This window comes from Hemicordylus capensis, chromosome 2 (assembly GCF_027244095.1).
Source record: "Hemicordylus capensis ecotype Gifberg chromosome 2, rHemCap1.1.pri, whole genome shotgun sequence".
NCBI lineage: Eukaryota > Metazoa > Chordata > Lepidosauria > Squamata > Cordylidae > Hemicordylus > Hemicordylus capensis.
In genome coordinates, this window is record NC_069658.1 from 263,118,434 (window position 1) to 263,142,370 (window position 23,937).

Sequence of the window (23,937 nt, forward strand, 5' to 3'; positions counted from 1 at the left end):
GGTGCTAATTTCAAGTGTTGAAACTCTGTTTTCACATTTCAGTTCCAAGTCGGTATACAGTGGTTGCCCAGTAAAAAGGACTTGCAAAGTTCTACTAATGCTCTGAGCTAAAATGGAATTTCCCCTACTACGACTTCTTGATATCAACTGAATGCTCTTTCACAGTCTGCTTAGCTTATCCATGCTGTCCATATAATCAGCCATTTAAATTTTCATCTAAGCTCCAAGTAAATGTCCTGGTTGCAGTCTTCGGGAGTCTGGTGGCCATGAAAATGTACTACATTTCATCAGCACCTTGTTATATGAATTTCAACGTGCAGCATAATTTTTTTGAAACTGGTTTTGCATACAGTATTTACAGTAGTTGGGCCTGTGCAGTGCAACATTGTGGGAAAGGAAATGTAGTTCCTAAATGTTAAGATAATGCAGACACACTTAATACTCAGCTGCTGGATCCCAAGGATCCCAAAATATGTCGTACCCCCATGAGCACAAAAGACATGGTGAAGATAACCTATTGCTGAGAGAATGGAAGGTAAGTATTAGGGATGTGCAAGAACCTGTTTGGAGGCCCTTTTTCCATAAAAGCCTTCGGGGTGGCAGTGTACCTCCCTGCTGCCCCTTCCCCCTTTAGCCCAAAGTACCAGATGTGTGTCGCACGTGTGCACGTCAGACAGGGGCACGTGCTTCCGTGCACATCCCTAGTAAGTATGCTTAGAGCAGTAGCTTGAGATTATTCTGGCACTACAAAGATAAGTTTCTTTACTGTTGCATGAACCTACATAAAAAGACAACTACATGGATTGCATGCAAGGGGGTTGTCTTGTTAAAGTCCTGATCACCAACTTGTTTTCCTGAAGTGCCACTCTGAAGAGGGGATGGAGGAGTTAGGTCAACAAGCCCCACTCCCTCTGTAGAGCACATATGGAAAGTGCTTGCTGTCTCTAGTTAAAAGATGAGGATATGATGCTGAACATCTTGGAGAGCCACTGCCACTGAATTATAGTCTGAATTAGTATAATCCATTCCTTTGAGGGTCCTTGTACTTTCTCATCTCCCTTTCTGGGTAATTGATTATATTCATACCCTGCTTCTCAGTCAGTCAGTATTGGCTCCTGAGGTGGGTTACAGAACTCGTATCTTAAGGTTGATATGACAGCTGTGTCTGTTCCTTGAAGAAAATGATCTTGGAACTGTGGTGCACTCTCTGGTAACCTCTAGGCCAGAGTTGCTCAACTTAGCCCCCCGCCCCCGATGTTTTTGGACTACAACTCCCATAATCCCCAGCCACAGTAGCCAATAGCCAGGGATTATAGGAGTTGTAGGCCAACATCTGCAGGAGGACTGAAGTTGAGCAGGCTTGCTCTAGGCCTATTTGCAATATACTCTATGTGGGGCTGCCTATGTGTGTAGTTCGGAAACTTCAGTTGGTTCAAAATGCAGTGGCTAGATTGGTCTCTGGGGGTTTCCGAAGAGACCACATTATGCTTGTCTTAAAACAATTGCATTGGCTGCCAATAGATTTCCTGGCAAAATACAAAGTGCTGGTAATTACCTTTAAAGCCCTAAAGATCTTAGGACCAGGTTACCTGGGAGAACGCTGCCTTCTGCATGATCCCCACTTCACATTAAGGTAATAGAGAGGTCCGTCTCCACATGTTGCCAGTCCGTCTGGTGCTGATTTGGGAGTGGGCCTTTTTTGTAGTTGCTCCTGGGTTGTGGAATGTGCTCCCTACAGACATCTGTGGCATAACATCTTTGTCAGCCTTTAAAAGAGCCCTTAAGAGTCACTTTTTTTTAGCCTGGCTTATAGTAATTCTTGGATGTTTTAAATCATTTTGCTCATGGTTGTCTTAATAGTTTTATTGTGAACTGCCTGGAGCCCTTGGAGTTGGGGTATATAAATTATAATAATAATAATAATAATAATAATAATAATAAATATTATATATATTTATATTATAAAATATATTTATATAAAGATATTTCTATATTAATATATTTAATGTCTGTATAAAATGTCTCAATGTCTGTATAAAACAAACCAGTCAATAACACCTGTCTGTATAAATAAATAAATTTTACACACACACACACACAGACAGATGTGTGACAGAACTGGGGCCCTGGTTGCTACAGCTGGGGCAGAAGAAAGGACAGTGCACACAGAAGGAAGCCACAGCTGCCTTTGTGAGTAGTATGACCTCCCATTTACTGGTGTTCTAAAGGTAGGGTGTGGCTCTCCAACCTGGCAGATGTGAAATAATGCCCATTGGCTGACATCCTGACTAACGAAGCACTTGTGTAATAAGCAAAATTGCATTAGTACAAGATCACATGAAACATGCCAGTTGCCCAAGCATGCTTTTGATAACCCTAGTCCCAAACTTCGCTCAAATAGCTAGTGGAACAGCTTTGCACTAGTGTGATGTTCTTTCACAAACATTTCATTACTGTGTCAGCCACTGGTTGCATCCAACCATGGCATTGGAATGGGGGCAGAACACTAAGTGTGAAGAAATGCAACAAGCCATTCTAGTGTATATAGATAAGTTTTTCCCATTTCATGGTACAATATAACTCATTCACCAATTTGCCACTCGGTACTGCAAAATCCTTTGTATGCTTACTTGGGAGTAAGCCCCATTGAATTCTGTGAGATTTACTTCTGAGTAAGCCAGGCTGTCCAAGGGATAGGTGAAGTGTTTCATGGCATGGCATGCAGAAGTAATAACGATTGTCAAGTGTCTCCTTACAAAAAGTACTGGCTTCCTGGTCCTGAAACCGCACAATGTGAGAAGAGCAATACTGCCGATCCCAAAAGGCCATACACGACCCTTAGGCCTTGTTCGGGGGCCGAGCTTCAACAGACCCATCCAGCACGCAAAGGGTTATCACGTCATCATGGCGGCCTCTTCCCCCCTCGCTTCCGCTTTGGGCCACGCCCTTCACCGAAGGCGCCTCAGCCAATCCGGGCGCTTGCAGGAAGGGCACACGGCGGCGTTCTCCTTCCTCGCAGTCAAAGCGCGCTAGGCCGGCGTCATGAGCGGCGGCCTTGGGCTTGGCGGCGGGATGCTGTCGGCAGAGCAACAACTGCAGCAGCGGCTCCTCCGCAGCCGCCTGAGGGCCTCGCAGCACCCGGGCGGGGGCATGGGGGGCCCCCTTCCCCCGCCGCTCCTGCTGCCTCAGCCCTCTCCTCTCCCGCCGCCGCTGTCGCCTCCCTCTCCTCCGGACTCGCCCCCGCCGGGCACGACGCCCGCCGAGATCCCCGCCGGCCCCCGCTGCCCCAGCGAGACCTGGTGCTCCCTGTGCCGCGTGTACTGCCCGGACCCGGTGTGCCTCCCCTGCGGGCACAACTTCTGCACGGCCTGCATCGGGCAGCGCCTCGGCGAGCCCAAGCTCAACATCTCCTGCCTGGAGTGCGGCGCCACCTCTCGCAAGAGGAACCTGAGGCCTATCAAGCCGCCGCCGCTGCTCGGCAACCTGGGCGGGGTGGTGGTAGAGCGGGCCAAGCGGCAGAGGCTGGACTCGGTGCCAGGAGGAGGAGGAGCAGCAGCAGCCACCGCCGCCGGAGCGGCAGGAGGAGTCATCGCCGCGGCAGGAGGAGTCATCGCCGCGGCAGCCGCACCGGGGCCTGCGCCAGCGGCTGCAACAACGCCGCCGCCTCCGCCCCCGTCGCTGCTCTCACTGACTCCCACGCCGCCGACTCCGACGACACCGACTCCGACAACACCAACTCCGGCTCCACCGTCGCCGGTAGCTTCAGTACCACCACCAGCACCCGCACCAGCAGCACTGCCATCGCCCCCACTCATCGCGAAAAGGACGCCGCCGGCGGCAGTAGGAGCAGCGGGAGATGGGAGTGGAGAGAAGCTGTGCGAGAAGCACCAGGACGTGCTCCAGTTCTTCTGCGAGGAGGACCAAGCCCCTATCTGTGCACACTGTGATAGATCCCAGGCGCACCGGGCTCACACCATCTTCCACGTAGAGAGGGCAGCCCGAGACTACAGGGTAAGGAGGAGCAAGCCAGACTGCTCCTTAAAAGACCTGCCTTTTCTGCAGTCAGAGGCTACCAAAGTAAGCATATAGTCCTAGAGAGAGATGCAACCATCTCTCCTCTTACACATTTTCCTCCTGCTGTAGTATCGGGCCTTGTATGTAAAACAAAGTATTGTAGAAGCAGTAGAAAGTATACACTTAAGGACCCTTTTGGATCCGGCCAAAGCATTTTGTTCCCACAGTGGTCATCTTGGTGTCTCTGGAAAGCACTAAAGTGGGACAGGTTGGGAAATAACTGTTTGTTTCAGCAATTGGGTGTTGAGTGAATACTGCCTCCAAACTTGAATGTCGCATGTAGCTATCATGATTAGTCACCATTGGCCCTATTCAGACATTATGTTATGTGTGTATAGGTGTCTATACATGTGTGTCTCTTGTGAGAATGATTAGTACCAGTGTTCACTTGAAAAGTGACCTTGGATACAGGCAATGCAGGGGTTCAGCTAGGTACTGTACTGTTGTGTGTGTGTGTTAATTTAATGTGAGGGGCAATTCAGAACAGCCTTTTCATGCCATTAAGGGACACTCCGATAGTGCACTGGGACATCTTTTGTGATGCTGGGGCAAGTGTGCTCTTGGAGCAACCCCACCCTTATTGTATGTGTTGTGGACATCTTGTGTGTGCCATAGGGGCATCTGAACTGGCCCTATGTGCTGAGCATAACTTGTGAATAGGGCTATTGATAACTTGTTCTCTGTGTACATTCTGTTGCTAGATATTTTGCACATGTTAGAATTGCCACTGAATCTTACTTGTATATTTGTATGCTCATGTTACTTGCACCTGTTTCTGCAGAGGTTTAGGTTGTACATTGGGAATGTACTTACTCTGGGAATGTTTTTCAAGAGTTAAGATGTGTCTTACACTTCATGTGTCAAAATTAGTCTTCATAGACTATTTTTTATCTCGGACCAATATTTAGACATATAGGAGGTATTCCAGAACTGGTGGGAGTGCATTTGTACTTATGCTCTCAAATTGCAGTAAAGATCTTCACCGCTGTACTGCCAGTGCTGCCAACCCAGGAGGGAGTAAACTGAGTTTGTTGTGCATACAGTACAATGATGGAGTTAACTGCTTACCATTTCAAGAGCACAGATGTGAATTCCAGTAGACCCTCTAATTTTGTTCATCTCTGTGCAGAATGAGTTTTGTTCTGGACGGTGGTATCAAGGCAGGGTGTGCATACCTGCATTCAGAATGGGGCTTTTCTGATTCAACCTGAGTGGGAATTAAAATGAACTGAGCAGACATCCAAAAACTTGTCAGAGTGCATACACCTTAGAGGGAACAGTGCTGAATTTACTCTAAATAAGGTGAAAGGTGCCATTCCTATTCTTTTTCTGAATAAATAATAATTAGAAACTTGGTGGGAGGGAACCTCAAGTGCCTATGTTAGCAAACTTTTCATTTTGGACGAGTTCAGATTATACTGACCACTTGTGTGAGGAGCATGTGTATGCACATCTGTATTACTACATTAGTGTTTTAATTGCATGATGATAATGGGTGGCTTGGACATTTCTCTCTTCTATGCGACTAAACAGGAACAAAATAGAGCACCAAGCATGGAGTTTGTTGTAAGCGCATGCTCCACCACCATCTGAATCATCCAAATTGGCCCAATGACCTGGAGATTTTTGGTTGCTTTTGTGTCCTGAGTGAAAATGGTGGTCAGAAAAGACTTGACCTCAGGAAGGATAAATGAATGGGAGATGAGGATATGTGGAAAACCTTCTATTGTATGCTCTGTGGGCATCTTGTATGTGCCAAAGGTCTAGCTCTTTTTCTGTTGATATCTAAGGAGTATCAAAGCTGTAGTAATGGTTGCTCTCTAGGCCTTTGTTGAGAGCAAGTTTGCATACAGGTGCCTGAAAACCTCAAAGAAATGTTAATGTTGTGTAACTTCTGACTCTAACCTGCTCCTTTTGTATTGAGCAAATGTATAGCTGCCCATTCTATGTGCCTTATTGTTCTGGATTTAATGTGGTAACAACTGCCAGTCAAAACCATGAAGGCTTTGGGGTAGTACTTTCTCTTCAGTGTTGCTCTCTAGAGCCCCAGAAACCTTGATATACAAACTGGTAACAAAGTTAATTCAAAGTTAGTAGAATAGTTTATTATCAGCCCTGCCCTAAACACCCTTGCTTGAAGGTAAGCCCTGTTGGGTTTTGTACCTGGTTTTGCTAGCGTTTTTCCTGCCATATTTCTTCCTCTGTGATTTTTGTCAAGATTTGTTTGGGAAGAGAGAATTTGGTCAAGTTGTTTTGAATTGCAGATGCAAGGAATATAAACAGTTTTTTAACATTGGTGATGTGTATGAAATGGATTTTGCAATTTGTTTCAAGCTAAAAAAAAATAGCAAAATCCTCGAATTGATGTGTCGAAACAGTGGCCAAGTGGCTGTTTCGAAGAATCAACCTCAAAACATTTCAAGTATTTCAGGCACTATTTTGAGGTCTGTTTCCCCCCAGAGAGAACTGGTCTACTGATTGAGGTTGACAGGTTGACCAGTCTTCCAAGGTGAGCTGATACAGTCCGAAGTGGAGGGCTGGTCTACTTGCCAACCTCAATTGGTAGACTAGCTCTCCTTGGAAAAACAGGCCTCCAGAATGGTGCTCAAAACGAGGCTGCTTTTCAAACTCAAAACAAGCCCTTTATTTTAAGGGTGTTTTGTTTCAAGCTCGAAACACTTGAAACAGCCCGATTCAAGCTTGATTTGCACATCTCTATTGAACATACATTTATCTTCAGCAGTGTACATTTCTTGTATCTCCAGATATTTGCATGGCAAGATTAGTGTTTGATAGCTGCAGAATGTTCACCTTGAGAATACTGAGGATTTTTGGAGATCTTCAGCCCTTATGGCTGAGAAAGTATGAAAACCTGTGGCTAGCCTGTTATAAAGTCTTGGAAGGCAGAGAGGGGTCAGGCAGGACTTCCAAAGATCAGGGAAGGGTGTAGGGGTTCAGTGTGCTGCATAGTAATCTGTCCCTCCTTCCTATGATTGGCAAAACTGAAATGAATTATGCAAGAGAAGCAAATATATAAAAACTATTAAATGACAGTGTGTGTGAAATTTGAAAGTACTTCTTTAGTGTGTGCCAGAATCCTGCAGGACTATAAAGCAAACCAGAGAGCTTGCTCCCAAGATTGAGGGTTTTTTTGGTACAAGTTGTCTTCTGTTTGGTGGCTCTTTCAGTTAAGCTAGGACACAAATTCTTGCCTATTTGAACTCTGTTTTCATGTATGTGCTTTGAGTTCTCAGAATTCCTTGCTGCTATTGCTTCTTAAATTCTCCCCCTCCCCCCACAACACCCCTTCTAAAGCTGTTTCTATTTGCTCAGGAGCGGCTTGAGACACAACTGGAACTTCTGAAGCAGGAGAAGAACACCTTATGGAATCAGAAGCTGACTGGAGAAAGGAAAATCCAGGAATACATGGTAGGTACCCGGAGTTGACCATCAGGACTGAGAGATCTGCCTTGAGTGCTTTTTTGCCCATACTAGATGGGTTTGACCCATCTCTTTAAACATTCCTTTCCCCAATGGCTCTAAGCTTCCCCACCTCATCCTTTAGTATGATTAAAGAGCAGTAACAGGCTGTGAAACCTTGTCTGTTAATGTGTCCAAGCAGTCTTTTCCCTGTCCTCTGTCTCATTAATGCAGTAGAGACGTTTCTGTTATTCAGAGGACTCAACTTTAAGTTTTATTGTATAACAGTATCACTTGCAACTAATTACTCACATAAAGGGGGAACAAATTTTGTTTTGTTTTGTTTATGCCACTTTTTCACTTAACAGTCTCTGATCTCATCCTGCAGCATGCTTTCCCCATTGTTTGGTTCCATACGTTGAACAAGTGGGAAATTTGCCTCTGAAAGCAGCCCTCAAAGGGGGTGCTGAACAGTTTTGTCCCCTGCTACTGCCCCTGTTGCTGCCTTATCCTCTAGCCAGGCTGGCCATTTTGCCAGGCCTAGGGACTGAAAAAACTGGTTTGCAGATGCTAGAGGATGGCATTACTTGCTTCTCAACATCTCCAGGCCTGCCTGGAAGGGAAGGGAGGCAGTACTAGGAGATAATGGGGAAGGTATAGGGAGAAAGGCAGGGAGGAGATGCAGACACGTGCTATGTGTCCAGAGGATTCTCTGCCCACCTTGTCAGGTTCTGCTTTGATACCAAACCTTCTGTTTCTACACTGTCACTTCGGCTGTAATGGCCTGCAACGTCACTTTCCTTTGCACTCATGAAGGACTCCCTGACTCTCCCTTCTTGTTTTGCCTGCAATCATTACAGGAAAAGGTCCGAGCTGAGAGGCAGGAGATTGTGTCTGAGTTCGAGTGTCTACGCCAGTTTCTGCAAGATCAGGAACAACTCCTGCTAGCCCGGCTAGAAGAACTAGATAAAGAAATAGAGAAGCGGAAAGAGGAAATTGTCACCAAACTCTCTGAAGAGCTATCCCGTCTTGGTGATGTGATCACTGAGATGGAGGTGAAATTTAAACAGCCAGCGAGTGAATTTTTGCAGGTGAGACCTTGCTATAAATGGAGCTCTCTCTATTTGGCCTGAACTTCAGCCTGACAATGGGCTAAGAGCCTCACGCATTGGAAGAGAGCCCTCAAACATTTGAATGTGCTTCTTCCTTGCCAATACACGATTGGGCAAGGCTGAACGTAAATCTGCCGGAATTGGCAAAGTAATCACTTTTTGTATACAGGATATTGGGATATGAGTATCTGGTGGGTGGGGTGGCAGTGGGGTATGATACTCTAAATTGATATCACAGCTGCTTTGCCATGTGGACCTGTCAGCTGTCCAGTGTGCCCAGTGCTGATGTTGGTTCCTGAAGGCAGTGAGGCTGTTCATTAAGAACAGAAGTCAGCTCAGTGGAGTGGGGGAGGGTCCATTTTTCAGTGTATTCCACACTGTTGTGGAGTGCTATGAAACACTCCACAAGAAAGAAGCCTCCTTAGCTCCACCCCTTTTTGTGGAGTATGCTTGGAACTTGGTCAGGGACAGTTGGAACTCTGTAGCTCCTCCCATTACAGAATGCTATGACACCATAGCATTCTGCTGTTGGCAGATGTACTTCCAGGTCCTTTAGCCTGACCTGAAGGCTGTTGAGAAGCTGGCCTGGATGCTCCCATTCCATGCCGGGACACATCGGGCATGGCTGCCATACAGACCTCTTGTACGTACTGTCATGTTAATCTGGGTTCTCTTTTAAGGGTGTCTGGGTCCTTAGGGTGCTGCTGTGGTTATGGGGCTGAATTAGATATCGCTCCTAACATTCAGTCTCTGGAGTAAAGCTGATGAGTGCATGCTTTGAAGGATACGGGGGGAAACCAAGTAACTTATCTTTGTGGTGAACCAATGGGCTTTTCTGAGGAAGACAAAAGGGAATTGTTGGGTGTGTGTGCCTGCGAAAAAGCCTGCATTTTCTGGGATCTCCTTAGGGTCCTCCAGTGGTCCACTCCGTGGTGAACATCATTTCTAGCTATTCCAAGGATGTGAGGCTGGTTTGTTTTAAAAATCGAGCAGCACCTCCTGCGCACTTGATCTGTTGGCACAGAATCTTTTTAAATTATTTTGCAACCAGCTCTCTGATCACAAGCAACAAGGACAAGATTTTAGGTAACCTGTGACGTGCAGAGAGCCTCTTTGAGGCACTACGGGTGATGGTGAAGAGCTGCAGTGGTCCTGGGATGAGGGATTGGGGGGCCCCCTCGGGGGTCTATACTCCTGGGCCTGGGCTCTTGGAAACAAGGAGTCATTGCCTCGGTTGGGCTGAAGTAAGGTGCACCCACTCTTCGGCTGTGAAGCGGTGTGCCTGCCGGACTGCACGCTTAGAGGTCACGTGGGCGGCACGTTTGAGGGAAGGAGCTGGTGGCTCCCGGTGAGATGCCTGCAGCCGGTGGGCAGGCCCTGGAGGGGGCTAAATGCCAGCCTGCTCACCGGCAGGAAGGGTGGGAGGACAGTCTGGGGAGGAGAAGGCTGCTAAAAGAACTAGGGCAGCCCTTCTCCTCAGAGAAACAGTTGCAGCGCCAGGGAGACCACCGTGGCCAGAAGGCTCCCATGTGTAACCGGAGCATCCCCCACCTCTTGCCTTGAAGCAAACACCAGCTGTTCAACCTCTAGGATGTTGCAGGTAAGAGCCTGAGGGTGACATGGGGGGGCAGGCTAATTCCCCCTGCCTTGTAAGCACCAGAGGCTAGAACAAAGCTTCCATCCTCATGCCTTCTGATAGCGCTCTTGGAGTCCTCCGCAGCCTGACCCAGGGGTGCGGAGGAATACTCCCCTTTAGTCTGTGACATGCTTCCAGTTCAAAGCATTGTGGGACTCAGCTCCTTTTTCTTCTTTTTCTCCATTAGGATATCAAAAAAAACATGAGCAGGTATGTGTTCGCTCACTTTCTTTCCCCGACCCTGAAATAATTGGCATTAGTTTCTCATTCCTCAAAGTACTTGCAGTCTGCAGGCCAAGAAAAGTGGGGCATTTCTTGCTCTGCTCCCCGACTCAATTGCCTTGGTTTCCTGGAACTGGAGGGATCTAGAGGCAGTTCATCTCCCTGTGGGAACAAGCACAGTTAAAAGTGTGTCTGCTCAGTTTCCATAAAGCAACAAAATACATGTGACGGAGCAGAAAGAAAATGTGTGGGGAGGCAGTTAACTTGGATGACTTGTCACCCCTGCAGTTAGGCCAGCCCCAAACACGTTGGTGCCTGAAACTGGAAATCCAAATGGCACTTGCCTCTTCCACTCCTTACCCATCCTAAATAAAGTGGAGCAGAGTCCACTGTACAGTTCTCCAGAGTAAGCATCACTAAAATGGGAGCGGTGCCAGACCTCCTCTGCTTTAGTGGAGAATTTAGCAATTCTTCATGAATTGCTCCTCATGAGTGTGGCTGCTCTATCTCCTGCTCTGCTGCCACTTAAGACACCCAGAATCTGCTTGGGCCCATTATCTCATCACACATTGAATGTCATCTCATTCCTAGAATGATAAGGATAACTTCTAGAACAGCTTGTGATTCTCAGGCTTCATACTAACAAAGTTAGTTTGTCTTGCCACCTTTTTAGGGCCAATATAACCATGTTCAAGATGAGCAAGTTTTAATTTTAAACCTTCCCGTGGTCCATCAGGCTATATAAAATAAGGCTGGAGAATAATGCAGGTGATTACTAAATGGGGCTTTTTCACAAGGAGTTTTTCTCTTTAAAAATGTAGGTGTGCAACAGGGCAGTTCAAGCCAGATGAAGAGTCTTCTCCTAACCTGGAAGAAAGACTAGACGACTTCTCTCGAAAAGGGGCAGCCCTTAAAGAAACACTGAAAAGATTCCAAGGTGCAGAAAAGGGGCAAATGAGAAGAAAATGTATATATTTTAACATCTGAGTTGATTGGTTTGTGTCAACATGCATCCTAACAAATTGGGGCTCATATTTATTAAAATCCACAGTTCTTATAAGCTTAACTGTCTACTAGATCAGAGAAGGCTGTTAGGGGTGTGCACAAAACTGGCTGGCCCAGTTTGGGTTCAGTGTGGCACCCCCTCAACACCCCCCCCCATTTTGGTTCAGTCTGGGGAGGGGGTTCATGAACAGATTTAAATAAATAAATAATGGGGTGGGGTATTTACCTCCTTTGTGGGGCTTCTGAGCCCGGGGGGTGGTGGTCTCCGGAGGTTCCCCTGCTGGCCTCCGTTATGCAGCCAGTCACCCTATTTGTGCGGTCTTCGGCCAGTTCCGAGCCTCACCCCCATCATGGTGGCCATTTTGGAGGCTGCCGCACATGCCAAATGGGCCTCTGCATGTTCGTGAACTCCCCCAACAGCTGGAGGGGTTCAGTCCAGTGCCAAACCGGCGGGATTTGGTTTGATTCAACACTGGAACAAACAGGTTTGATATCAAATCTGTTCGCATATCTCTAAAGGCTTTGTGTTACTTGTGGCACATACTTGAGGTGGGCTCTTGCAGCAATGTGCAAAGGAGGAGTGCCCTGGTTGAAGGCATGTGCTATGAACTGATATGAACTAACTCACTGCATTGCCTCAGGCAAACCAGTCTATTTCAGCTTACAGTAGGGGCTGCTAATAATACTTCAAGGGCTTTTAAAAACAGTTATGATGAAGAGCTCTGCACACTTGGGACAAACCATCATATAAAAATGATGATGGGGTGGGGGCAGTGCTGAGAACCATTCTGTGTGTCCTTCTCGTCTGAGGTGTTGAAGAAATGGGGGTTTCTCAGTGGGATCATGTGTGACTTTTTGAATTCATTTAATGTAAATTTGAATGCAGTGATCTTGAGTAATTGGCCATAACCCCAGTGGTGCTGATGTGAATGTAAGCCCTGTGTTGGTTGTGGGCGACTTAACTAACACCTTACTGTCAGGGCCTTGGGGGTTCTTGAACCAGTTGGAACCAGAAAGGCCATCAGTTAAATAGTGCTTAACTACTTAAGTTAACTGTTGAGTATGCTATGTGGTGGAGATGTAGTCATCTGGAAAGGTGGAGAAAGGTAGCCAGTGATCTTAATGTTTTAGTTGAGGCCTTCTGTTATGTTCCTTCCTGACAACATATGAATCAAGATGTCACGGCAAATGTGAGTGGTGGTTCTTGCTACTGAATTCTGTTCTGAAATGGTGGGACTAATTCAGAGCTTGGGCACACACTTTGCAGGCAGAAGGGTGCAGGATCATCTCCAGGTGAGGCTGAGAGAGAAACACTTCCAGTCACTGTAGATAATACTAGGCTGGATGGACCAAGGATCTGACTTGGTATAAGTTTCATATTTTCATGAACTGCTATAGGTAGCTACAGCAAAAGGCTGATGGGCCCCAGAAAAAGGTTTTGCTGATCCTGTTTAATATGAAATTAAATAATGAGAGATAGTGGAGGTTTAACTACTAGGGGCCTTTCTGCAGAAGGAAAAACATGTCCTTAAATTCAACTCAGGTCAAAAGCAATAGCTACCATCCTATGGATGAAAAATGGCACTAACTTCTAATGAGTGTGCCATGTTACAGTGGTTGCTCTGCCGAAAAGCTCACCTAGTGGCCTTGGGCAATAAACTTGCCCATGTAGATTTTGAGAGGCTAAATTATTTTACTTTTTTTTTTTAAAAAAAGAGGGACTTCCAGATCTTCAGGAGCAGTGGTGCTGCTGACTTCTGTACTCATAAATATGCAAATCATGTCAGCCTATGGTTGACAGATATTTGTATGTATGTATGTGGGCGGGAGGTGTGTGTACATGTGTAAATGTGTGTGTACTTTCTCTCTATTCTTGCCTGAATATCTGGATATATGTATTGCTGCTATGTTACCTTTTAATCATACCTAAAAACCCTAAAATAAATTAACAGGATTTTACTTCTTTTAGATCATGTGATATCTGCTGTGGAGAAAGCAGAGATTGTGAAAATGGTGAATGATAAAGGTGGGTTTCTCACTGTATTTCTCAGAGTTGACAAACACCCCTCTGGGCTGATTCGCCTCCAGTGAAAGCTGCTTACACACCCAAATGAGGTGTGTGGCTGGTGATTCCATGGTTTTGCAAAACAGGGAAAGGCCATGAATATTTAAGTGTGTAAAGTTCTCAATTGTAAGTTACTGGGCCAAAACAACACAGTGTCCTTGCAAATGTAAGTTGTTGGCTGATATCCAAATTAAGTTACTCAGGAGTTAAAGAACTACTTAATTTCAGTAACACTGCTCAGGAGTAATTTACCCTGAATGTCAGCCATTGACATTAAATTGATATTTGCAGCACATTTTGGGAAGGGGTTGGATGTTGTGAGGCCATGAAAGAGGGGCAGCATAAGTTTGCATCCCTTGCATTCCTGCCTTATATGGAGGGCCTCAGATCTATGGAGGGCATGGAATCATTTTGCTAAGCAACTGGGAACCCTGTCCAAATCTCCTTTTGTGTTTTAAAACTTAAGCAGATAACTGTCTCTAGCAGTTGAGGGAGATTTACTATAAAGTCATTTGCAACTGGCACCTTACTTTGAGAGAGACAGAGAGATAAAACCCTCGCAGTACTGGATGTGTGTTGGTGTTGTGCTGCACCACATACTAATCACTATTTGGGAAGCTGTCACCAAAGCATAGCTAGCGATAAAATTGTGATTAAAGTGGTGAACTAGAGGCGTGTGAGGCAAGGGGGAAGAGCTGCAGTTGCAGTGGTGGGGTGTGGGAAACCTTACTATAATTTCTCTTTGATTCAACATTGTTTTCTTCTTGCCTGCTGCAGCTGTGACCCTTGCTCCTGACATATCAAGTGCTCTTCTGCCTTTGGACCAAAGCATGAGACGTGAAGAGTTCCAGCACAGGCTGCCTGCCTTGCAATATGTCCCTGACACGCCGAAGAGACTGGATTCTAGGGCATTAGTTCTGGGCTGTGATGGGTTTACTTCTGGGAGATACTTTTGGGAATTGGAAGTGGGTGATGGGGAGTTTTGGGCAGTGGGGGTCACTCGGGATCCTTCAAAGAAGAAGGGAATGATGTCCTTTAGCCCAGAGGAGGGGATCTGGGCTGTGGGGCTCTGGAACGGCCAGCACTGGGCTCTCACATCCCCTGTGACTGCCTTGTCCTTAAGCAAACATCCCAGGAGGATCAGAGTGTCCCTCGACTATGTGGGGGAGTGTGTGACCTTTACTGATGCAGACACAGATGACCCCATCTTCACTTTCCCACCAGCTTCTTTTAATGGGGCACGTACTCACCCATTGCTGTGGGTAGTGGGATTCCCTGCTCAGACAGTGTTTCTGAGACACATGGGGGTGAAATATCCGACTGGGGTCCATGAAATGGACATTCTGAGTCCCTGATTTTAACTTTATTTCATGAGCCCAGTGTGTATCTCCATCCTGCCAAAGCAAAGCTGAGAAGTGAGAAAGCTGAAACCTTTTTAACCTTTGCCTGATCTAAGAGGAGGCAGAACTGCTGTCCTTGCATCAAGGCCTTACGATGTTGCCCTAGGAAATTGCAGAAGAACTGTGAAGTGTAGATTGTAGGCCTTTAAAATAGTATTGGAACAAATTTATACAAGGGATTGTTATGATCCCTTTCTAGGTGTAGGCTTAAAACATGTTCAATATGGAAAAATAGCTACTAAACTTGAAATTTTATCTGTATTTTTGATTAATTCATACTTAATGTTATCTTTTTTTTTAAATGATTGCATGCATTTTAGCTTTGATAAATGAGCAGCTTATGATCCACTGTGAGGCATGTCCACAAACAAAAACCCTTCAGGAGGAGGACCTTTTAAGTTCCATGGCTTAGCCTATGGGTATCCCTTACACAGAGGTGGTGGTCCTGAATCAAGCATTTTCAGGTCTTATGCACAGACCTGCACACAACAGTTGTCTGTACAACTGTGTTCTAGTATCTTTCTCTTCAGCTGATTCATTCTGAAGCTTAATTTCATTCTTCCTTCTCGAGTTGGTCCTGGAGATGAAAAGGGCAAATCTCTGCTACAATCTTGAACAAGTTGTTCTGATTTTCCTGAAGGTGAAAAATACATAATGTCTAAATCCTTTTGAAAGGAAAGCCTGAGATGGCTGCATTCTGTTTCCAAAAAAAAAAAAAAAAATTGTATAGAATGTTCGTCAATACATCTTGCTGTCTGCATTTAGAATGCCTGTTTCCTCCCCACCCCGCCCTGGATACCCGCCCTTTGAAAATATGCTGTGGTGCTTCACTGGATATAATATGTCATGGAATTCTAAAGAGTACCATACCCCATTTTGTATATTTTCAGAAAAATAAGTCCTGGTTTTAATAAAGTTACTTTTCCAGAAATGGGAAAGTATGCAAACATTATCCCAAATAGTTTAAAGCATATATGTGCAGCTGGTGGCTTTTGCTAGATAAATTGGGGTCAGGTACAGGCTTTGCTGGGGCCTGTGGGAAAAGACCCATAATGGTATTGCCCTTCTCTTAGTGGGGAAAAATACCATTTGTTCAGTTCAGCAGTCCTTTAGTCCTCCCTCCTACACCAGGAGAGTATAGGGGGAGGGCAAATGTAGGGATTGCCCTGGAATAGAAATATAGGAAGTACTGTGCTTTGCACCGAGCAGAACCAACCCTCAAAATGTAGTGGAGTGCTTAATTCAATGGGCCTCTCCACCAGTGAATGTGTGTTCTCCCACAAAGGGGGTCGGTGTGGAAATGGATAAAGTCTAGGGCTTGGCTCAGAGGGCCTCTCGGCTATCCAGAGGCTCTGGGAGTTGCAGGACTTTGTGTTCTGGTTTCAACTTTTGATGGGATCAACTTTTTGTTCCCTGTTTAGATGGGTGTCAGCTATAAGAAGTCTATGCCCTAGTTAATGCTTGAGCATAAATGGGTGACTTACCAACTGCCACTGCTTCCCAAGTTATGAGTGCCTGTTGTCACAAACTTGTTCTCTTAAGGGGGTTTGTCCATGCATAGGGTCTTGTGCATTCTGACTAAAACTCTCCTGCCCTGGGGTCCACCATAGATTTAACTTGCAGGCCGCTAAATGTCTATTTCTCCTCAAAGGCAGGGATTATTTTTGGAGTGGGTGATTATTAGGAGATTAGTCTGGTATCCGTAGATTATGAAGGTAAAAGGTACTGATTTATTTTATTTATTTTATTTTATTTTTGCATTTATATACCGCCTTTCATTAAAAGACAACCCCAAGGCGGTTTACAAAAGTTAAAACATACAATAAAAAGGCAATAAAAACATCAAGCTAAAAAATATAAAAACATATAAAAAAACAGGCATAAAAACAATACAACAGGTAAAAACACACAGAAGCAGCAGTAAAAACGATTATGTAAAAGCCTGGGTAAAAAGCCAAGTCTTTACAAGCTTTCTAAAAGCCGTGATGGAGTCCGAGGAACGAATGGCCACTGGGAGAGCATTCCAGAGTCTAGGAGCAGCAACAGAGAAGGCCCTGTCCCAAGTGCACGACAGCCGGGCCTCTCTCATTGTCGGCACCCGGAGCAGGGCCCCCTCAGATGTCCTCGTCAAGCGGGCAGCAACCCTTGGGAGCAGGCGGTCCTTCAAATACCCCGGGCCCAAACCGTTTAGGGCTTTAAAGGTCAAAACCAGCACCTTGAATTGGACCTGGAAACGAACCGGCAGCCAGTGCAGCTCTTTCAAAATGGGGGTGATGTGTTCCCAACGGGCAGCTCCAGATAAAACCCTCGCTGCCGCGTTTTGCACTAGCTGCAGTTTCCGGATATTCTTCAAGGGCAGCCCCACGTAGAGCGTGTTACAGTAATCCAGCCGCGACGTGACTAAGGCGTGGGTAACCGTGGCCAGATCTGCCTTCTCGAGAAAGGGACGCAGCTGGCGCACTAGCCGAAGCTGTGCAAAGGCACCCCTGGCCACCGCCTCCACCTGAGCTTCCAAAAGCAGAGCCGGGTCCAGTAGTACCCCCAAGCTGTGTACTTGCTCCTTCAAGGGGAGTGCAACCTCATCCAGAACCGGTAAAACTCTTCATCCCAATTGGCTCTCCTACTGACCAACGGTACCTCCGTCTTATCCGGATTCAATTTCAGTTTGTTAGCCCACATCCAACCCATCACGGCCTCCAGCCCCCGATTCAGGACATCCACCGCCTCCCTAGGATCAGATGACAAGGAGAGATAGAGCTGAGTGTCATCTGCATATTGCTGACAACTCAGTCCAAATCCCCGGCTGACCTCTCCCAGCGGCTTCATGTAGATGTTAAACAGCATGGGGGACAAGACCGATCCCTGTGGGACTCCACAGGCCAACGACCACAGGGCCGAGCAGTAGTCCCCCAGCACCACCTTCTGGACCCTCCCCCCAAGAAAGGACCAGAACCACTGCAACGCAGTGCCCCCGATTCCCATACTCGAGAGGCGGCCCAGAAGGATACCATGGTCGATGGTATCGAACGCCGCCGAGAGGTCCAGCAGAACCAACAGGGACGCACTCCCCCTGTCTAGTTCCCAGCGACCAAGGCAGTCTCAGTCCCATACCTGGGGCAGAAGCCAGATTGAAAAGGGTCCAGATAATCCGTATCATCCAAGACCCTCTGCAGCTGGGACGCCACCACACGCTCCATCACCTTGCCCAAAAAGGGAAGGTTAGACTGTGGGATGTGGGATGATACTACCCATGATGCCCTGGTCTTCACTTTCATAGTGGGATATGCATTTGTTCTGCAATTAAAACTGAACTAAATGGGGCCTATATATTCCAGTTTTCATCCTCTCAGAATGAATGTGTGGTGCCCATGAGCTGAATAGCATATGGGCTACATGGTTTGCTCACATTCCATTCAAAGAGAGGGCAGGGGAGGGTTACCTTGTAGTGTGACAGAACAGTGGTTTGTGTCTGTCCTTTAATCACAAAACAGTTTTTAAAAAATAGAATAAAAGCAATGCAACTTTGGGTACTGTGGTTAAGAACATGGCTGTGTGAGGAGGCAGCTGTTAGGAGTTCTTCTGCCCCCTTTGCAATGGCTTACATACTGTGCACTTAGTATGTGTTCCCAGTGGTAGTAGTGTCACAGCAGTGATTGCTCACTCCTGAAAGAGGCATGCAGCAGCCTCATTTTCCCAAGCTGCACAGACATGGTGTTCAGTGGCTTGGAAGCAGCGCCTGCGCTCCCTGTTCTAGACTGTAATCCATTGTGTTACATACACATGCTCTTGGACTGGGTATATAGAGGGTATTATAAAATAATCCATTAGGTAAGACCACTGTTTCCCTTTATTCCAAAAATGGGGCATAGAGTTCAAAATGAGAGTGATTAAAGAATGAATTGTGACAGCAGCTTGAACACCCAAAGCAAATGCTATACTCGACTGAAAACCAATCTTGCACACCCCTGTGACCTGGTTGCCTCTTTGAATAAGGAGGGACATCAACCCTTTTTCTGGGTTACAGGAGGAGAATTATGGTTGCCTTTGTCCATGAAAATGTTTCAGGGCTTATGTGAGGGGCTGGCACATCAAAGGCTTAACCTCCATTCCATTATCTTGGTTCTCTCACGCCAATATGCCAAATGTGCATGTGTGAGAAATGCTGAAGAGTATTATATTTTTAAAAGAGTTCCCTGAAAGTAAAAAAGGCTTGACCATTTGCTTTGGAGCTGGTTTTCTTCCTGACCTTCCACAATGCTTGTTATGGCAAACCGTTTTGTGTGCTGAAGCTTGCTTCCCCCATTGGACAAAGGTTTAGTCTTTAACACACAGCAGGCACACATGTTTTTGGACTGTACCACTGGTGCAGCTGGGTGGTGGTTAAGATGACTGAGTGTCATCCCGATGTGAAAAGATCCTTTTCCAAGTAGTGTAGTTTGCTTTTCTTCCGCATGGAAGAATGTGCAGCCTTGTCATACTACAAGCGCAGTCTACTACTACTAAGGATAGTGTTATACCTTAGTATATTTATGTATTTGAACTTCTATGACCTAAGGCTTTAGGTGATTCACAAAGATAAACACACTAAAACTGTTAAACAGCAGTTTAAAGCATTCAAAGATTACAAAAAGCCTGGCTGGAAAAATGTGTCTTAAGGGCTCTTTTGAAGACTGGCAAAGATGTTAAACCACTTATGTCTACGTGGAGTGCATTCCACAGCCTAGGAGCGACTACAGAGAAGGCCTGCTCCTGAATTGTCACAGAGATGAGTCAGCGGCATAGAGACAGATCTCAATGTATAGTGGGGATCCTGCAGAAGATGGTGCTCTCCTAGGTAATCCAGCCCTAAGCCATTTAAGGCTTTAAAGATATTTACTACGTTTATATCCCGCTCTTTCTCTGAGGAGCTCAGAGCAGCATATGTGGTTATTTTTATCCAGCATATAATCACCAGCGCACTCTATTTTGCCCAGAAACCTATTGGTAGCCAAAGCAATGGCTTTTGAACAGGTATGATACCGTCTCTCTAAGCCACCTCAGAGACCAATTTAGCTGCTGCATTTTGAACCAACTGAAGTTTCTGAAATACATGCAAAGGCAGCCCCAAGTAGAATGCATTGCAATAGTCAAGCCTAGAGGTTACCAGAGAGTGCACTGCACTTCTGAGATCACTATCTTCACGGAATGGACACAGCTGTTGTACTAACTCAAGGTGATATAAAGTGCTCCTGGCCATAGCCTCAACCTGAGAAACCAGAGTGAGGCCTGGGTCCAGAGGCACTCCCAAACTCCATACCTGTTGTTTTTTTTTGGGGGGGGGTGCGTGCATGCACACGTGGGGGGGATTCTATCCAGAACAGGAAGAGTTCTTGTGTCCCTTGAACCCTTATCATGAGTATCTCTGTTTTGCTTGGATTTGAGCTTCAATTTATCCCTCATCTAGTCAATTAGTGCCTGTAGGCAGGCATTTAGTTGGGTTATGCCATATCCTGATGCTGATGATGTCGATGTCATGGAGAAATAGATTTGGGTGTCATTGGCATATTGATAGCACCCTGCTCCAAATGCCCTGATCTCACCAGTGGTTTCATATAGATGTTAATAAGCATCAAAGATAGGATGGAGCCCCGAGGGGCACCATACAATAGCTCTTGTTTCAGAGAGCAATTATCTCCAAGTGACACCATCTGGAATATCCCTGAGAAATAGAAATGGAACCACTGCAAAGTGGTACCACCTATTCCCAAGTCCCCTGGATGATCCAGGAGGATACCATGGTTAATACTATCAAAAGCTGCAGAAAGTTCCAAAAGAACCAACAGAATCACATGCCCTCTGTCCATTCCCTGGTAGAGATCATCTATTAGGGTGATCAAGGGTCAACAATTCCTTCAGCATTAAATTATGGGGGGGGGCATTTCTCCATATATTATTTAGTCCTTGAGGAGCTTAGAATATAAACTCCTTACTAGGGTTGTGCGTTTTGTATTTTTTTCTGTATTGTTTTTGGCCCGAATCCGAAACACCCCAATTTTGTTTTTTATTCAAAATTGAAAAATCTGAATCCGAAATGTTTTGGATTTTAAAAAATGGCCTCGGGGGGGAACTAGTGGGTGGGGGTGGTAGTGCCTGATGGGTGGAAACTACCACCCAAGTTTCAGAGGAATTGGGCAAAGGGCTGATTTTGGGTGAATTTTTGAAGTATAGGATTTTTCCCATAGGGAAGAATGGAGATTTCAGCAAAAATACAGCTTCATGTTGGGGGGAAAGGGGTGGCCCAGAGCAGAGTAGGGTGGGTGGTAGTGTCCAGTGGGGGCAAGAAAGCTGCCAGAAGTATTTCAAAGGAATTGGGCAGAGGGCTGATTTTTAAAGATGTAATGGAGTTTGCGCGTCTGTAAAGGTCTTCCCCATAGGGAATGATGGACCTCCATAATTCCTGCCCCATAACTGCACTTGAGGGGGCACCAGGGTGGCCCAGAGCGAGTGGTGGTGTAGAGCACATAGGGTGCCAACCACCCACATGGGTTGCTAACCCATGGGGTACTGGGTTCTGTTGTTTCTGAGATGTTTTGAGTGTAGATTCAGATTCTCTGGTAGCATATGAGAGTGGATTCATGGTTTGCCATTGAAAATCTCAGTTGCTACTTGATAATCTACACTCAGAACACCTCAGAAACAACAGAACCCAGCACCCCATGGGTTAGCAACCCATGGGGTTGGTTGGCACCCTATGTGCACTACACCACCACTTGCTCCCAGCCACGCCAGTACCCCCCAGGTGGAGTTATGGGACTGGTGAAACCTCCATTATTCCCTGGGGGGGGGGACCTTAAAGAAGCGTAAACTTCAATAACTCCTAAGAAATCAGCCCTTTCCTCAATTCCTTTGGAATCTGGGTGGCAGCAGGCACCCATTGGGGCACTACCACCTGAACCACTCTTCTGCCCCCAAAGCCTCCTTTCTGCCCCAAATCCACCCCAAATAACATCAACATCACACATCAACAACAGCAGAGCTTTGGAAGAAAATCAGGCAGATTTCCAAAGGTCATGCACATCCACATACACACAACAGTGTGAAACAACAACAATGAAATGCACACTGCCCCACTGGCCAATGAGGGTAAATGCACACTGCCCCACTAGCCAGTGAGGGTAAAATTTACCCTTAAATTTGCTTAAAAGGAATAAGGAGGCAATTGCCAGCAGATCAGCTAATGCTTTCGCTGGCCAATCTGCGGGCTGGAAGGGCTGGAAATTCAAACAGATGTCAAATCTCAAAATGGAGACTGAAGGAGAAAGACTTTTTGCAATTGCAAAATGGAGTTCCAAAACAGCCGAAACAACAAAATGTTTTGTATCCGAAACAGGGACGTTTTGTTTTGGCTACAAAATTTTCTGTTTTGAGCATTGTGTGTTTTGTTTTGGCTACAAAACAGCTGAAATGGCCTGTTTTGTATCCGAAACGAAACGCACATCCCTACTCCTTACATAGAAAAACACACAAATAGTCCCCTGTCCCCAAAGGGCATACAGTCTAAAAAGAAACCTAAGGTAGATATCAGCAACAGCCAATGGGGTGATGCTGTGCTGGGGTTGCATAGGGCCAGTTACTCTCCCCCATTAAATATAAGCAAATCACCACTTCAAAAGGTGTCTCTTTGCTCAATTAGCAGGGGCCAGTATTACATGGCTGGTACAGTTCTTGAAAAATTTGCTACCTCATCATCATTTGAGGTAGGCCAGAGTGCCAGCTACAAAAATGGGAGACCTGTGTTCAAATCCCACTCAAGCTGAACCATGTGGGTTAAGATTGCTCTTATTTTGTCCCCCATCCCAGTTCTGTGCCTTCTAAACAGCTTCACGACTAGTGCTTCTTCCACCAGTGCACTTCTATGCTGCATGGGAGGGAGGGAGGGAGGGGAAGAGAGCTACACTACTCAGACATGAGCCCCAAGGTAGGGATGTGCATGGTCCGGAGCGGTCCGGACCGGCACTGAAGGGGGGTCTCCCTTTAAGGGCGGGGAGGGTTTACTTACCCCTCCCGCCGCTTTGCCCCCTCCAGCGCCCGTATTCTTAGTAGAAGCCGCCCCTTCTGCCTCCTCCAGTGCCAATGCCGCCTGGGCGCGCGCGCGGCTTTGCTTTTAAAAGTTCCTTTTGCTGGCGCTGAGGGATTAAACACCAAACAGAAGCCGGCAGAGCACCGCGCCGGCCGGCGGCTCCCCCATGCTCAGCCGCCCAGCAGCCACTGAGAACGCCCAGAGAGGACGCGCCGTCGCCATCGCCGACGCGCCGCGGCCCCCAGGCAACCCTAACTTCCGGCTTCCATGCGACTTCCCCCAGCATACAGAGTGGCAGAATGCAGCCACTCTGTATGCTGGGGGAAGTCGCATGGAAGCCGGAAGTTAGGGTTGCCTGGGGGCCGCGGCGCGTCGGCGATGGCGACGGCGCGTCCTCTCTGGGCGTTCTCAGTGGCTGCTGGGCGGCTGAGCATGGGGGAGCCGCCGGCCGGCGCGGTGCTCTGCCGGCTTCTGTTTGGTGTTTAATCCCTCAGCGCCAGCAAAAGGAACTTTTAAAAGCAAAGCCGCGCGCGCGCCCAGGCGGCATTGGCACTGGAGGAGGCAGAAGGGGCGGCTTCTACTAAGAATACGGGCGCTGGAGGGGGCAAAGCGGCGGGAGGGGTAAGTAAACCCTCCCCGCCCTTAAGGGGAGACCCCCCACCCGAACCGAACCGGCCAGGGGACAGACCGGTCCGGACAGTTCGGAGGCCTTTGCAATGGCCTCCGAACCGGTCCGGACTCATCTCTACCCCAAGGCTCTTGCCAAACCAGCAGCTTTCCTCATCAACCCACATATTGCTGAAGTAACTTTGTTGATTTATGAAAGATGGTATATAAATCTATCCTAGGACAGAATAATCCAGTACTTCTGTGTCACAGAAGTTCCCCAGCTGAAACTGCGGTGCCCGCTGTTCAGAAGTGGCTAGTCTGAGGGTGCAGCCGGT

At 46.7% G+C, this 23,937-nt stretch overlaps 1 protein-coding gene across 2 annotated transcripts; it reads left to right on the forward strand.

The window, feature by feature from the left end:
• Window positions 1-2,960: 2,960 nt before the first annotated feature.
• On the forward strand, window positions 2,961-15,886 carry LOC128343468 (zinc finger protein RFP-like). 2 transcript variants are annotated; one of them, XM_053292590.1, is made up of 7 exons: window positions 2,961-4,077; window positions 7,408-7,503; window positions 8,355-8,585; window positions 10,430-10,452; window positions 11,286-11,401; window positions 13,439-13,495; window positions 14,312-15,886. In XM_053292590.1, exons 1-7 carry the CDS (start codon window positions 3,043-3,045, stop codon window positions 14,887-14,889), a joined length of 2,136 nt encoding a protein of 711 aa, XP_053148565.1. In that variant the 5' UTR covers window positions 2,961-3,042; the 3' UTR covers window positions 14,890-15,886. The 2 variants fall into 2 exon arrangements, with proteins under 2 accessions (XP_053148565.1, XP_053148566.1); XM_053292591.1 differs by having other exon boundaries at window positions 2,962-4,011.
• Window positions 15,887-23,937: the final 8,051 nt, after the last annotated feature.

What these genes read in the sequence shown, in the direction of transcription:
- LOC128343468 (XM_053292590.1), top strand. Translation starts at nt 3,043, where the DNA reads ATGAGCGGCGGCCTTGGGCTTGGCGGCGGGATGCTGTCGGCAGAGCAA. An exon ending in ATCAAAAAAAACATGAGCAG is followed by an intron (nt 10,453 to 11,285) that starts GTATGTGTTCGC and finishes TTAAAAATGTAG; the next exon opens with GTGTGCAACAGGGCAGTTCA. An exon ending in GAAAATGGTGAATGATAAAG is followed by an intron (nt 13,496 to 14,311) that starts GTGGGTTTCTCA and finishes TGCCTGCTGCAG; the next exon opens with CTGTGACCCTTGCTCCTGAC.